The sequence below is a fragment of the Mixophyes fleayi genome, chromosome 5 (assembly GCF_038048845.1).
Source record: "Mixophyes fleayi isolate aMixFle1 chromosome 5, aMixFle1.hap1, whole genome shotgun sequence".
In the NCBI taxonomy this organism is placed as follows: Eukaryota; Metazoa; Chordata; class Amphibia; order Anura; family Limnodynastidae; genus Mixophyes; species Mixophyes fleayi.
In genome coordinates, this window is record NC_134406.1 from 102,779,005 (window position 1) to 102,795,736 (window position 16,732).

General features: G+C 38.3%; 1 protein-coding gene across 1 annotated transcript in view; it reads right to left on the reverse strand.

Annotated features, from left to right (window-relative positions):
* STAC (SH3 and cysteine rich domain) overlaps window positions 1-15,140 on the reverse strand; it is a 193,610-nt gene extending 178,470 nt beyond the window's left edge. Inside the window, exon 1 of the mRNA XM_075212630.1 lies at window positions 14,605-15,140. Within this exon, the coding sequence (XP_075068731.1) occupies window positions 14,605-14,712 (108 nt within the window). The 5' untranslated portion in view covers window positions 14,713-15,140. The remainder of the gene's footprint in view (window positions 1-14,604) is intronic.
* Window positions 15,141-16,732: the final 1,592 nt, after the last annotated feature.

Consider the following 16,732-nt stretch of genomic DNA (forward strand, 5'->3'; position numbering starts at 1 on the left):
TTACATTTATTAAAAAGGCATATTTCAATATATTCATTCATTTAAAATATGCTTTATTCAAAGCAGAGTTATCTCCGGCAGGAACCCTTTCATATTCAGGGTAAAGCGAAAAAATGGCCAAACACCAGCGAATAAAAACATGTATGTCCCATCAATACAGCTTTTTGTCCTTTAAAAAATCAACCGCAGTACTGCCACTTTATGCCATTAGCTTTAAACCTAGGCTGGAAGTGGCATTATATTGAGGACACAATAATAAAATGGGTGACATATAGAAATCATCCATTTTTAATGCTCTTTTATACCTGGAAATAAATGAAGGTGGAGGGAAAAAAGGGACATTCATGCAGAGTTATTTAAACATCACTGCTTGCTGTATTTAATATTAAAGTCCTGCCAATGTTACTGCTGCTTTATCAGTTATATAATGGAATAGCACATTAAGACACAGTTTGTTGGCACAACAATTTATTCTGACACTATCATTAGAATTATAGTACTGCTTGTTTAATTTACAATTACTATTGCCATGAACTAATTAATGACTTGATAAATAGAGCAGTTTTTTTTTATAAAATTGCATTAAATGATAAATTCTGACTACTGTACAACACTGCGGTTACAAGTCACTGTATGTTATTTTGTTGCTAGTTTCAATTGTGTCATTAAAGAATAATAAACACAACAGAGCTGTATATTAACAAAATAATTCTTAGTATGCAGTTTTAAGCCAGCAACTGTTGCTTTTGATTACTTATGCTTTGTATCAGTAGATGGGCAGTATCCCGTGGAATCCATCTGTTCTTCTGCTTATCCACTTACAATGTGGATCCTCTCCCTGTGACATCATAAGGGTTACCATAGCAATCACAGACAACATGAAAGAAAGAGGATTTCTCCTGCTTTCAGGTGTAGATGTTTCTATGGAAATTAGACTGTACAGTCAACGTCAATTTACTAAAACCATTTTCAGCTACCAGACTTGATAAAGCGTAATAGGAAACTATTATTCTCTGATGCACATGAAGCATATGTGTCAGCTACTTAATAGATGACACAGACCGTTATTGGCATCAGTGAGAGGAAAAATACATTTGTGATGTAGAAACATACATGCTATAAATAGCCTTTAAAAAATAAAAGCTGTGCCTTGTCTGGATTCTATAAATTCAGTTCACTCAGAAGGCATAGACTAAAAGGAAAGTTTGTGCATACCTTCTCTCTTAAAAAGATGCTTTGCGTGCACCTCTATGGCCAACGTATTCTCTGGGGATGCAAAACTAGGAAAAATTTCACATCCAAGACAAAAGCTGCTGCTTCTCCTATTGCTAATAATTGGGGATAGTGGTATGACTGGTGGGATGGCACCCTTCCAGGCTGTTAGGCTAGGTGTTTTCCATCTTGCCAAGCACATCATTCATTTAATTGATGCCCACAGTTTGCCTGGTGGAATGGAACTCGTGCGGACTGTTACGCCAGGCAGGTGCCATCTCACCAGGAGGGGTAAAACAAATGATTGATGATTTAGGTAGACTAGAGGAATGGTCAAGAGAGTGGCAACTACAGTTTCATTCCAAGAAATGCAAAATCATGCACTTGGGTCTCAAAAACCCAAAGGCTAAATATAGTAGTAATGGCATAATAATGGAAACTACTGAAGAGGATAGGATCTAGGAGTCACTATTTCAGGTGACGTAAAGGCAGGTAAGCAATGTAACAAAGCAATGAGAAAGGCAAGTCAGATGTTTGGTTGCATAGGGAGAGGAATCAGTAGCAGAAATAAGGAAGTAACAATGCCACTGTATAGGTCATTGGTACAGCCTCATCTAGAATACTGTGTTCAGTTCTGGTGGCCATATTTCCAGAAGGCTATACATACATTAGAGACTGTACAAAGAAGGGCAAAAAAATGGTGCATGGACTACAACACAAAACTTACCCGGAAAGACTGAAAGATCTTAATATGTATAGTGTGAAGCAGAGAAAGGAACGGGGGGACATGATAGAAACTTTCAAATTTATCAAGGGTTTGAACAAGGTACATGAGGGAAACATTCTTAAAAGGAAGAGAAGTACTAGAACATGAGGACATGCACTGAAACTGGAGGGAAGTAGGTTCAGAGAAAATTTTAGGACAAACTACTTCACAGAAATGGTAGTTGATAACGGGAATAGCCTCCCATCAGAGGTGGTAGAGGCTAATACAGTAGAGCAGTCTAAACATGCTTGGGATAGACATAAGAATATCCTTACAAATAATAAAGGATCAAATAGGGTTTAAGGTACCGTCAGTTAATAAAATAAATGGTCTGACTAGATGGGCCAAGCGACTCTAATCTGCCGTCAAATTCTATGTTTATATCTTTCCAAGCACTGCAGATGTTCCTGTCCAAGTTCTATCTATGTATTAGACAATTAGAACCTGGGTTTTTGTTCAGTCACTTCCCTGCACTGGTAGCCCCCCCCAAAGGTCATCATAACTAACCTGACGGTTCCCCTGTATCAAAATGTGTCTATTTATATGAAATAATCACTATTTTGTAGATATGATAAATGTGTATGTATGGTGATAACAATCCACTGCACTTGTGAGAAAGTTATGTGGCCACTGAATTGAACAGGTCAAATGAATATCATCAATATTTTTATTAACTTCTCATAAAAGCATCAAATGCAGTGGATGTGCAAACAAATGCAAGAGCTACATTAATAGTGTTTATAATCTAAGTAATATAATTTATATAATGCATAAGTGAAGGTAATATATGTATTCTTTCCGGTAACTTATATATGTATACAGTGGTCAAAATGAAAATGTAGAAGTGGTGTTTTGGAAAATGTAACTGTATGGCCAAGTGGCAGCTATCCCCCGAAGCTTATTGGAATTTGATAGATTTAAATTAATTTTAGCCCTACTTTCAGACACTTTTTAACACTATTTAGTAAAGTGCAAAGACATATTAAGTGCTACCCCCTCTCTGTTCTCCACCTCTTCCATATTACACACACATACATGGGACACACAGAACATATTTCCCAACATGTCAGGGGGGTGTGAACACATCATGATGGAGGCATAGCCACAACACAATGGGGGCGTGGCATTAGGCTGCCCATTTGAAACCTCCCTTCCCCCAATGTTCTCACCCTTGGAAAAAACCCAAAATCGGGACTGTCCCACTGAAATCGGGAGAATTCGGAGATATGCACAGACAGAAGGACATGCAGACACACACACACACACATAGAACAGAGACTGTAAAGTACCTGTCTGTGTCCTAAGATATATGCTAATAATGTTATTGATCAATGTAGATTAATGAAGAAACATAAAGCAGAAATCTAGTTCATTCTGAGGGGGAGAACCTAAATAAAGTTTGCTATAACAACAGTTTCAGATGAATTAATGTCTTACAGTGTGTCTCTATTTCTGACTGAGTGATACAAGCAGCAGACATTTTTCTGGAGACCATAATGCACAGAGGTCTATGCAGATAGCTCACCTACTGTGGCTTCTGCATTAGAAACAAATTTGTTTGTGACAATTGATCAGCAAGTGGTGAGTTAAATGAGCAGTGTGGAGAAGTGCCAGTATGACATACCATCCTATACCAGCCCAGTTCAACCACTTTATGTATAAATAGCAACATAATTGGTCTGATGTTATTGCTTATAATCAGTGAAGTGAATAATCACAGTTCAGAAAAACTTGTGTATTATATGGAAAAACACACCTCATACTAAAAATTATTATGGATACAAGAATCCACCTAAGAGATTTGTGAGTTAACTGTATAAGTCTTCGGTGACATCTAATATGAATATAATTTATAGTAGCAGGAGCATTGACCATATATAAACATTCATGTTATGTTTTTCAGTCCCTCGATGTATAGAAATATCTCACTAAAACAGTATCAGTATCTCGTTTTCCACATAAATACTATTAATTTTATAGTATGCACCTTGCGCTTGTATAAAAAATGTTTATTATTATAGCAAATTATTAAATTAATATTTTAAAGCTTCAAAGATAAATAATGTAAGAAGGTACAACTTCTCATCAGGGGAAGTCAAATAGCTTATACATGAACAGAGTACAGTAACCACATTTGAAATCATGGATTTGCTGGTCATCCTATGAATGAATACTCCTCCGTACAATGACAATGATAAAGTTGTTATCCATCAAAGAAAAAATATATTGGTTCTCAGAAGAAGAATAAAGATAACTGTATGCATATATTTTGAATGTCTCGCGCTGTATTGTAAGACAGCGGTAATCAATAAATGGATAGATAAGTAGGCAGAGGAGACGAGTGGCCAGCTCACCTCACTCACCCCTTTTGTACCCGTTGGAGCAGGTACAACAGTTTTTTGTTATATAACATTAATGCACGTTACATTTATATTTATATATTAGAGATGTTCACTGACCCCCTTGTTCTAGTTTTGGTTTTGGTTTTGGATCTGGATTAACTTTGTGTTTTGGTTTTGGTTTTGGTTTTGGCAAAACCGTCCTCGTGTGTTTTGGTTTTGGATTTGGTTTTGGATCTGTATTTTTTAGAAAAATTGTTAAAATCACATCATTTTGCTGTTTTTTTGTTCCTACATTATTATTAACCTCAATAACACCAATTTCAAGTCATTTGCAGTCAGTTTTGACAACCTCACAGGTCACAATATTATTTTCATACACTTTCGGTGACACAAACACACGGCAGTTCCTAACACATCTAGGAAACATTGACACACAGCAGTGGCAGAAAAGGAAAGTGGTGAAAGAAGGAATTGTACTTGGATCATGAAATCAGTTATGGTTCATTTGATCGCTCCACTCATTCCTTGGATAACTGTGGTAATTCTGCAGCTAATACATGGACAGAATGAAGTGGGCGGTCATGTACAAGGAGCACCTCAAAAGAGGGAAAGGGATCCCGGATATCCCCACCTTGCTGCGAGCCTTCTTTGTCTGTAACTACATCCGCAGAACTCTTATTGAAAAGAACATTTGCCCTGCTGGGAAGGCCTATGTCTCGCTTTTTCCTCCTGCCTCTTTGGAGGACCCTTGGTTGGGACAAGTGGGACAGCTCCTTCCCTTACAACTGGACTACACCTTGGATTTACCTGGATGTTGGATAATTTGCGAGAGAGCACCATCTGGAGGGACTTAAACCAGACTTGTGGAAGCCAAAAACTATCCACAAGCTCATCAGAGCTAAAGACATTATGGAGTCTTTTCCAGGGCTCTCTGCTGCAACAACAAAACACGTGTGGGAGAATTTGGCCTCTAAGAGGCTAATAGACACAAAGACATTGGACTCTCAGGACATTCATGCACTCCCGGAACCTGTGCCGATATGTCCACTGCCTATTCTGCATCACCAGAAGGGAAACAGTACAATAGCGCATTTTTTGGGATTGCACAGGCACTGTTGCAGTGGGGCACATGAACTTAAGGACAGTGTGCCCAGAACTTGCTTTTCATACCATTCGGAATTTTATTGATTGTTTCCTGGGACCCACACCATTGGGGCAATCCAGGAGGCCAGGCGCCTTATGAACTGCTTTAAGGATGCTCTTTGGCTTGCCAGGAATCGCTTCACCTTGAAAAGGGAGAAGATGACCATCCAGGACTGTCGCAGGCTGATCCACAGCCTGCAAAGAGACTTTAACACCATTGACAGTCCTGAGGAAGAAGAAGATGATTAATTTTCTGTCTCCCTCTTCTCCTTCTCCCCCTATGTGTCGGTTTATTCAATAAAACCTTGGGCTTGTGTCTCCCCCTTCCTTACGCCCTCCAACCCATTTCCCCATCACTGTTTGAAGTTTTGTTGAATGTCTTTCTTAATTTATGCACCCTTCCCTATATTTCTGTCTGTCTCAATAAAGCTTCGATCTTCTGTGTACTGCTGTGAATCCATTTTGCTAACACAGTACAATGTGACTGCAGTATTTGTATTTCAGCAATGACAATTAGCAATGGAGCAATGGAGCTCTCATCTTTGTGTGTAACCTATATAACACCGTACAATTTGACTGCAAATTCAGAAGAACAAACCTGCCAGCCCTAGTATTTGTATTTCAGCAATGCCAATTAGCAATGGAGCTCTCCTCTTTGTGTGTAAGCTATATAACACGGTACAACTTGACTGCAAATTCAGGAGACAAGACTACCAGCCCTAGTATTTGTATTTCAGCATTGACATTTAGCAATGAAGCTCTCATCTTTGTGTGCTACCTATATAACACTGTACGTTTTGGGACTGCAGATTTAGAAGACCAGGCCTGCACTATTAGTTCTATTTCAGCAATGACAATTAGCAATGGAGCAATGGAACTCCCCTGAATGTCACTGTAGACTTTGAAAAACACTGCTACCCCCTCCTCTTTCTATTCTACCTATATTGCTGCCCATCTGCTCTACAGACTATGGTACCCATTCTGTGTCCCTTTGTGAAATGGTGCTGAATCGCCGTGGAGGGTGGTACTTATAGAATCCAAAAGTCGCGAGATCTGACGATGTAACGATTACGTTTTACCTCGTTTTCAATTCCAAAAAAAGCGCGAAAGTACCGAGTCGGCTTGGCTCTGTACTCGGATCTGCTAAGTTTGGGTGTGTTCAGTTTTCAGGGAACCGAACCTGAGCATCTCTAATTTATATATGTGTATATGTGTATATATATATATATATATATATATATATATATATATATATCTATATATATACATATATATATATATATATCTCTATATATATACATATAGATATATATAGATATAGATAGATAGATATATAGATAGATAGATATATGGATATGAAATTAAAAATCACTGCACCAATTGAGACCATATATATTGATTAATTTTTACATGTGTTTACTTTGCATTGTGTTTTTTTTAATGCTATGTGCTTCATTTCAGTGTGTTTGTCATGTTTGATACAGTTGATGGCTATACATTCCTCTTTTGACAGCATTTTAAAATGGAAATAAATACACATATTAAACACCAGTGACTTAGTGAGAAGGTAGCCTTGGTATGTGACCTAACCAATCTGCATGCATATGTGACAAATACTCATTTTCATCATTATCAGTGCCGTAACTAGACATTTTGGTGCCCTGGGCGAGACAGGGCACCGGCGCCCCCCCCTTCCCATCTAAGTGGGAGTGGCATTTGACAAGTGGGTGTGGCCAACCTAATGTGGGTGTGCCTAGCACTTTACTGAAAGAATTTGTATATGTATGTGTAATATATATATATAAATATATATATATATATATATATAAATATATATATATATATATATATATATATATATATATATATATACACACATACATACAAACACACAGTGGTGGGATTCCAATAAATTAACAACCGGCTCTCTGGACTATATAAAGTATGCAAAAAATATATAGTGATAGGAATTGTTATATTTTATGCACTTAATACTCAAATAAGAATTGTGATACTAAATTGTGTGTTTTATTTGCATAATGGGTCGATGTAGGTTTAAGTGACTTTAATATATTGTGAAAAAAAATTGTGATGCCTTATCCTTGTCTGTGAAACGAGAGAGAGAGAGAGAGAGAGAGAGAGAGAGAGAGAGAGATCCTCCAACCGTTTATCTAAAACCTCTGCTCCACAAAAGGAAATCTTCTTCTGCAAAACTAGATTTACCCTTGGCAAAGCATGCCCTGACTCCACCCAACTTCTCCCCTGAGCCTGTGTCGCTTTCTGATCCTCCGCAAAAGCCACCATTTGCAGTGCAAATTTAGGCACTTTCGCAAATCAAGGCACCCGATAGAACCAAAGCTGGTTCTGCAGGGGTCATTGGGTGTTTTGTGTTTCTCAGATGTCCTCCAGAGTGTATTTACCATTCGCAGTGATAGTTCTTCTATATTGCTAATTTATTGGAAGTGAATATTTCCAGGAATACATTTTCAGTATATTCCAGGCCAGACTCCTCATCACTCTGCTTGGACTATGTTCCTTATTTACATCGATTTTACTCTGAACACCAAATTTTAGCATACTTTTAATTCTGTGAGTAGACACTTTTGTTTGATCAGACCAACATTTACATACCCTCTTCCATAGCTTTATTGAACCAATGCAATACTGCCCATCACAAAATAATTGGGATTATATGATTAAAATGAGCAATAAAGCTTAAATGCTGCCCCCTATAATACTGGTACCCCTAGGCAAGTGCCTAGTTCACCTACTTATTAGGAAAAGCACCGTCCTTACAGCATTTCCATATTAGGCAACAGCAAGAATATTACATCTGAGTTGAACATGTCTCAATATAAACTGTATTATTAAACTAAAAGGGAGAAAGTCCCTGGAATCGGCTGAGACCAGACTGCAGATTTAACCCCTTAAAATTGTATCATTATGAGACATATTCTTGGTCTGTTGGTTGATATTTAATTTCGGAAGTCATCATCTTATCAGCGTCCACTCTTCTCAAGAAACAAAAAAATGTGCTGATCAACAGGGTATGTTTCTACAGGAGTGATTTTTTTTGGGAAGCAGTGTGCATTCTCTGACCATGAAAGAGTTAATTCCGTATGAACTATAAGATTATAAGCTTTATTGAACCAATGCAAAGCTGCTATGTGCAGTATCTGAATTCTACTGACACCCATATCTCAGCACATTGTATATCATTTCCTGAGAGAGAGAGAATGAAAATGAAAATGAGATTATTTACCCTACAAATGAGGACCTGCATAGATGGGAGGGGACAAACAGCAGACCTGGAGGAGAGCGCAGACACGAAGCAGCGGTGCATCACTCAAGATGTGCCTATGACTTCCGCAGTGGAACGCATGTGCGTTCCACAGACAGGAAGTTTGGTATTTGGAACGCAAATTCCGAACTTCCTGTCTGTGGAACGCACATGCGTTCCACTGCGGAAGTCAAAGGCTTTTTTTTTATCACTGCCAACAGAGCTAGGTAGCGGGCGGCTGCTGCGCCCTCTTTGGGCTTGCGCTCGGGGCGATGGCACCGCCCGCACCACCCTAGTTACGGCTCTGATCATTATTATATTTACCAACAGTGACTAATCCTATCTCAGCAAGAGCATTTGCTTTTTAAAAATTAATTTCCAATATTTTGCTTCCCGCCAAGTCCTGCTGCTTCAAGCATCATTTTGGAATCTTTCTGGCATTAATTGCTTGTTTATTACTCTGTTTGTACATCATTAAAATAATTATGTACAGTAGTAGATATAAGCACAGCTGATGATATCATACCAAATGTCGTAAACCAATTGTCCTATTTTGTGATACATCACAAAATAAGACATCATAAAATGGAGTGACTATAACCATACATAGATAGTTATGCTGGATACAACTATGATTTCCATCTGTTTTCTATTATTACGTTGTACATATTGGCTTATTTTACAATAAAAACAATTTTTTCATTTAAACTATTGAAATGTTTTATATGATCCTACATCTTGAATGAGTGTCATGACATGAAGAAGAAACATATAGGACATGAACAAGTTGAACTCACAAACTGGTTCTCAATGTCATCTGAGGCAAGATTAGTTCATGGGCATAATGCAGGTTAGCAAACAAAAGTGTGTGCAGTAGGTACTACTAGTAGAGATGTTGAATTTTACACTGAGTTTGTGGTTCATTGGGTCTCATTCGCAAAGTGCAGTAGATAGACACCAAACATTGCCTTGGTTTTGAACAAGTGAGCCTAAATAGACTTCCCAATGCACTTCAAGGTGCATGTCTACTCTCCACCTTCGGAAGGTAGTGCCTCAACACACTTGAAGTACACTTACGTTTGCAGGTTGGCACAGGAAAATCTGAAGAGATGTTAAGTGTAAATGTCAAAGTCCAACCTCTCCTACTTTAGAACCACTTCTTTCATTGAATTAAACTTACAACATTTCTCCTAAAATACTGCTAATTTAGCACCATATCCAGCATAAGTTAGTCATCACACAATGGGGATATCAGGGCTCCCTTTTTTACATTTAAAAATGTATTTGAAGCTTTATTTTCACATTGGGCAAAGTGCATTTGGATAAGAACTTCTCTGCCAAAGTGAAACTGAAAGGTACAAAATGGGTCCCATTTAAAGTATACCCGATCTCTGCAGCTTTGATCTGGTGCTACATTCAAGTGTATTTGCAAAGTGAAAATAGCTGTGCACTTTTCTGCAAAGCAATGGATGACATTTACCTTATTTTAATAATCATGCTCAGCAAAATAAAATCTCATTTCTGTAGTATTCCTTAAAACCAGGCACACTGTTGAGCAAAGTATACACCCAAATAAATCATGACACAATGGAGATGTGCAGCTATGTGCTGTGTAATTAAATAAGTGTAACTGCATAACAAAACACGTACACTCAAATTTTGTGGTCCATATTTAATCACCATATCTGTGTTTCTTTGTATTACATAAGGTCATCTACTGGAGTGTACAAGTTCCATAGAAGTTGCTGCACTGGAAGAAGGACACACTGGGATCTTATACGTGTTTTCAGCGTATAATACGCTTTTTTACTTCTGAGCATGTGCGCAAACCACTAGTTTTATAACTAGTGCTTTGTGCACTTGCACAGAAGAAAAAAGTTATATTATACAGAATTTGTATCCAATTCAACATGACCCTCACATACTGCAATTTTACTCCTTAATAGATGTAACAGCCCATTCATTCTAAATACATACAATGCAAGCATATATTTTGTGAAAAAGTAAGATCCTTACATTATCATTTTATGATGTATATATGTAGGATTAGTTTCCAACGCTGACAAATTTGTCTTAACAGTATCCCTAGACCTCAGCACACAGATATTTATGTGCATACTCAGAATTGTTATACTCTCAATTCCTCTCAAATCATTAAATCAAAGGTTAAACGGATACACCTTATTTGCATCCTAATTGCTTTCTCAAAAAGCAAAAACATAAAGATCCCTAGAGCCTGATGCTCTCTTCAGATTTGTACATGTATTGACAGCAACATGCAAGTTCATCCATTGGTCAGTAGTCCTTTATGCCCAGAAGGAACATGGAATCACATTTGCCACTATAAACAAGCTTATTTTTTCATAATGGCCTAGTGTCACTTATCACAGATTTAACTTTCCCATACACAATGTACCTGTATCTATCTACTTAAGATTGAGTGGCCTTTGAATGTCATTTAATAAAATAGAAGCAATTGTCTAATATACACACAATAATGAAATTGAATTGTGACACTTTGGGGGGTATTCAATTGTTCGTCCGGACCTCCGGAAAACTCGCGCTCTAAAACTATTACCGTTAATACGGTAATTACTCGCTGAATTTCAGCTCGCAGCTCCCCGAGTTGAAATTCAGCTAGTAAATTACCGTATGAATGTTTTTTAAGCGCAATTTTACCGTATTAACGGTAATAGTTTTAGAGCGCAAATTTTTCGGCCGTCAAGCCGAACAATTGAATACCGGGGGGTATTCAATTGACGGCGGGATCGCCGAAAATCCCGCGCTCGAAAAATATTACCGTTAATACTGTAATCCTGCGCATAAATACCGTTAATACGGTAATTTACTCGCTGGATTTCAGCTCGCGGCTCAGGGTATTAACGGTAATATTTTTCGAGCGCGGGATTTTCGGTGATCCCGTCGTCAATTGAATACCCCCCTTTATATCCAAATATATGCCACTGTAAAATTACCAGATTTAAGATTACCAATATTAAATAATTAGTATTGCAAAGCATCTGTGCCCAAACAAGCTCTTGCACAATTTTATTAAAACCCTTCAAAATATGAATTTGGCCTAAGCAGCCAAAACTTGAGGGATTAGCGGTTTACAATGTCTTCTATAAGTAGCTACTAAAAGAATAATGTGCACCATTTACATGGCAAATAAAATGGACCAGTAGTTATATAGCAGTGGAATAATTTAATTACGGTACCACAATTAGTAGAGCATGAGCTCTCTCTTTGATGACTACCCACCACAGGTGAGAAATAACACAGCCATCTCCATCCTGATTCTAATTTAAAGGGGAAGATTCATTTGAATCTGCCCCATAATGTCAGTTTAAGAACTGAGATTTTAGAGGCAAAGCATCAACTGGTCCATAGATTAAACTCCATAGGGAGACAGTTGTACCTTGCATTATATATGTGCAACAGCATAGTCATATAAGAAGAGGAGATTATAAATGTACGTTATTCAATGGTGCAAATGGTAAGAGATATTATGTAGTTGTTGTATACTATTGTTCTTACACTGTATGACTCCAGAGGCAAAATTATATAAAGAAACAATCTTGAAAATAGCAAGCAAAACAGATGGTTTAATCTACCTGCTTTTGTAAAGCTACAAGATTATAAAAGCAAAGCATGAAAGAAAAAGCTATTTTTAGCATGCTAAAAAGCCTTTATAGCCATCAGGTAACCATAACTAATCAGAATTGAACTCCCTTTCCTGTAACCCTGAACCTTTCCAGTTTGGTTGTATAATAGTATAATATTAGTAATGTTTGCTCTGCTGGCCTTCTGTCATAGTAGCAAAATTTTGCTTTGATCTTTTTTTGATAAATAGAATTCCATAGAAGAATAGTGGAATCATTATATATTCATTATATGCAGAAAACACCCATTATAAACCTGTTAATGCTTGTTCATGCTCCAGAAATGTTCTCCCTTGCAGTAAATTATAAAAAAAAATATAAAAAAAATAAAACAGGCAAAATTAGAACATGGACTGGACTAAGAAAACAAACAGGCCATTAGCTACTGTGTCCCAAGTTTACTGGGTTCCAAGTTACACAGGATACATGGTTCTTGTTGTTCTGAACAACTTTTCTGTTATTATAACTATCCTTAATTTCAACACACTGTCTCAGGTTTTAAGGATTTGTGTTTGGGAATTTTTGTTATTCTTCAGTATTGACCAAAATTACAGCACATTTTTTTTGCTATTGTGTATATAATAGGCAATTTTCACAATTGTTTCCTATTCTTTGGCCTTTATTAAGTAATATTGCTTAAAAAGATTAAATAAAATGCAACATAATAACTGTATAATCACAAAACACAGTTTAAGGATTAAAGTGCACCAAGTTCTGCCAAGACTACACCTGCTAAACAGCAAAGTGTAACTAGAAATGATGTATATGTGAACAATAAACTGTTTACAGATATGTTACTATACAATATTTTATCATTTGGGTCTACATGTTGAAGGAATGTGAATGTATTGTGAATAAACAGAAGGAGCCTCATTTAGAGTCGGACGCAATGTGCGTCTAAGAAGTGTAGGACTGGGAGTGTGCCGCAGCTTGGTAGGGTATTATGAGTGGCAAGCAACCCCAGTCGCGTCCCACTCGTAATGCCCTACCGAGCTGCGAGCAGTTCCTGCAGCTAGCTAACGCTTGCGCCACCTAATTCCTGCCGCACAGTTTTAGCCCTTTTTTGAAGTGTGTTACATCTGCGCCGCACTGAGTCTAGGATTTACTTACAGGGTCACGCCTTCAAAATTCCATGTTCTGCCCTTTCTCTCGTAGTGAGCCGCAAGCTGTCGCAAGTGTAAATTGCGTCCAAGATGCAGGCGGATATGGTGCTTGCTGCACATGCGTGATAGTGTTTTTTGTTCAATGCGCCTAAAATGGACTTTGTGTCCAACTCTAAATGAGGTCCAAGATGTTTAAGGTTAAATTGAGGAGCTAGTGAAAACTGAACAGTTATTTTAATGAATTATTTTTTTCTTTTCTTTCTAAGGCTGTTTGTTTATGGTCCTATTTCATCTTCTGCTTTGTGCACATCATTATTTGAAATAGTCACTGAAATCAGTAAGCTATGTTTACACATTTGTTGCAGAATTTGATTTTGTTCCAACATGTTTCCACTGTCCCATTAGTGCAGATAACTCTGCTATATTAATTTACTGTTTAGGTTGCATAAAGATGAAGATTGGTGTTTTGAGGGAGTCATGTTAGCTATCAAAACGCACAACATGTAGACTATAAAGCAGCTGGTCTTGGCTTCTATGATAACCACACTACATCATTGTGCACAGAAGCTGACCTAAGTTGCAGACATCATCGGCATAGAGTACATTCCATGCCAACCATTTACCTTACATTGTGCGTGCACACATATTAACATTTCAAAGCTGTATCCAGTCTGACAGGATAACCTGTCAGATTGTATTGTATCTCCAAAATAGGTAAGGTATGCTTTTCAAGAACATTAAGCCCACATGTTTAATCTAATGACACAGTAGATTTATTTTAAACATGTTGTAAATTTGTCTATTTTTTCAATTAACAGTCACGGAACACACATCCGTGTGTATTACCATCTACCACTGCAGCCAATGAATGACATAATACATTACAATAATGATAAGCAGCTACTGTCGGTGACATTCAGACGCTTAAGAGGTTATTCTTAAATAAATAGTAATATCATTAGCAATCTTAACATGTCACCCTGCACAGGCGTAGTGTTAGTGTTATTGCTTAAGAGCTGTCACTTGCATGCTTTTGGAGGAGTATGTAACAACCTGTAGTAATACCAATTCCAAGTGCAACGACAAAACGAAATACCTTTGATTCTTGACTGCTGGTGGAAGCTGGAGAGTGAGGCTGCTCAATATTTCCAAGTTCATCCTCCTTCTCTATACTGTCTTCCATGGTGCTGCTTGGAGGAATCATTCTCTGCTTTGTAAGAGCTGTTTATTATTTCACCCGTACCGTTAATTAAAGTGAAAAAGTAGCATTTTATTGAACATTTGCTGTTACTTGCTTTTCCTATTAGTAAAGGTCCTCATGTTTAGTTGTATTTAAATTGCCGGGTTATCTTAATGCAGGCTCTAGATTGCCTTTTCTTACGATCCGATCTGTGCTGTATGTCTATTCTTCCAGGCAAGTTGTGTTTTGAATAGAATTGCTTTTGCAGGGCTGCGCAGCGTGTGATTGAATTGTGTTCTCCCTTTATAGTAAAAAAGCCTGGAGGTATGGGACATGGAACTGTGGCTGTCAGACCTGGTGATCAGGATAGAAGTGAGCTGAAGCAGAAATCCTGGGCTGCTTACACATGAGGCATGAGAGGGAGGAGCTGGGTATAGCTACAGCTTAGGATAGCTTGCATAGGCATGTGCTGCTGCTGTCATCTACTACTGCACAAGGAAAGTGTGTTGAATGGACTAGCAGATGGCTTGAAAGCATTTTGTTTTCATTGGTTAAACGTTGAAAGCATTTTGTTAAATATTTATCACATACCCAAGAAATGGATACCACAAGGAGAAAAAAATTACATTGACGATGTTTTGTTTTGAAAAGACTCAGAGGGTTGCTGTATACAGAATAATTGAATGTTAGAGATGAAAACACATCTATCAGTATTTAGTGACAAATTGTTGTAAATTACTCTACGGCTGTAAGCAGTAATGTTTAAAATGTAATCCATAAAATATGAGTGTTATGTGGATTCTTAGTAAATAGTCTCAGTATCTATAAGAAAACAATCAAATCCACACTTTACAGTTCCCCACCTTTAAAATATGTTATGAATAACATTGATTATCTTGTTAAAAAAAGGCACCTGTTAAGGTGCGGGATATATTAGGCAGCAAGTGACCAGTCAGATCTTGAAGTTGATGTGTTGGAAGCAGGAAAAATGGGCAAGTATAAGAATCTGTTTGACTTTGACAATGGCAAAATTGTGATGGCTAGATGACTGTGTCACAGCATGTCTTGTTGGGTGTTCCCAATATGCGATGGTTAGTACCTACCAAAAGTGGTCCAAGGAAGGACAACAGCGAAACTGGTGACAGGATCATGAGTGCCCAAGGCTGATTGGTATGCACAGGGAGCGTAGGATAGCCTGTCTGGTCCAATTCCACAGAAGAGCTACTGTAGAACAAATTGTTGTAAAAAATGAATGCTGACTATGATAGATAGGTTTTTGTACACACAGTGCATTGCAGTTTGTTGTGTATTGGGTTGCGTAACTACAGACCAGTCAGAGTGACCATGCTGACCCCTCTCCACTGCTGAATGAGCCTACAATGGGCACCTGAGTGCCAGAACTGGACCATGGAGCAATGGAAAAAGGTGGACTGCTCTGATGAATCATGTTTTTTTTAACATCATGTGAACGGCCGGGTGCATGTGCGTCGTTTACCTCGGGGAGAGATGGCACCAGGATGCTCTGGGAAATCTGCTGGGAAATCTTGGGTCCTGGCATTCATGTGGATGTTACTTTGACAAGTATCACTTACCTAAACATTGTTGCAGAAAAGAACACTCCCTCATAGCAAAAGTATTCCCTCATGGCAGTGGGCTCTTCAGGCAGGATAATGGTGTTGACTTGGCCTCCAAATTGCCCAGATCGAACATCTGTGGGATGTGCTAGTAAAACAATTCCAAGCCATGGAGGACCCATCCTGCAACTTTCAGAACTTAAAGGATCTGCTGCTAGCCCCTTGGTTCCAGATACCACAGGACACCTTCAGAGGTCTTGTGGAGGACATGCCTTGACGGGTCAGAGCTGTAATGGCAGTACAAGGGGGACCTACACACAGGGGCAGGCTGGGGGGCAGAGGGGCATTTGCCCCCCGGGTCGATCCCATAGTGGGCTTCCTTGGGCTGGGTCACTGGGCCACCGGCATTTCTTACCATTAAAATGTTCCTAATAGGCCGCTGAGTCAAGTCTTGCCATCTAGGCTAAAAT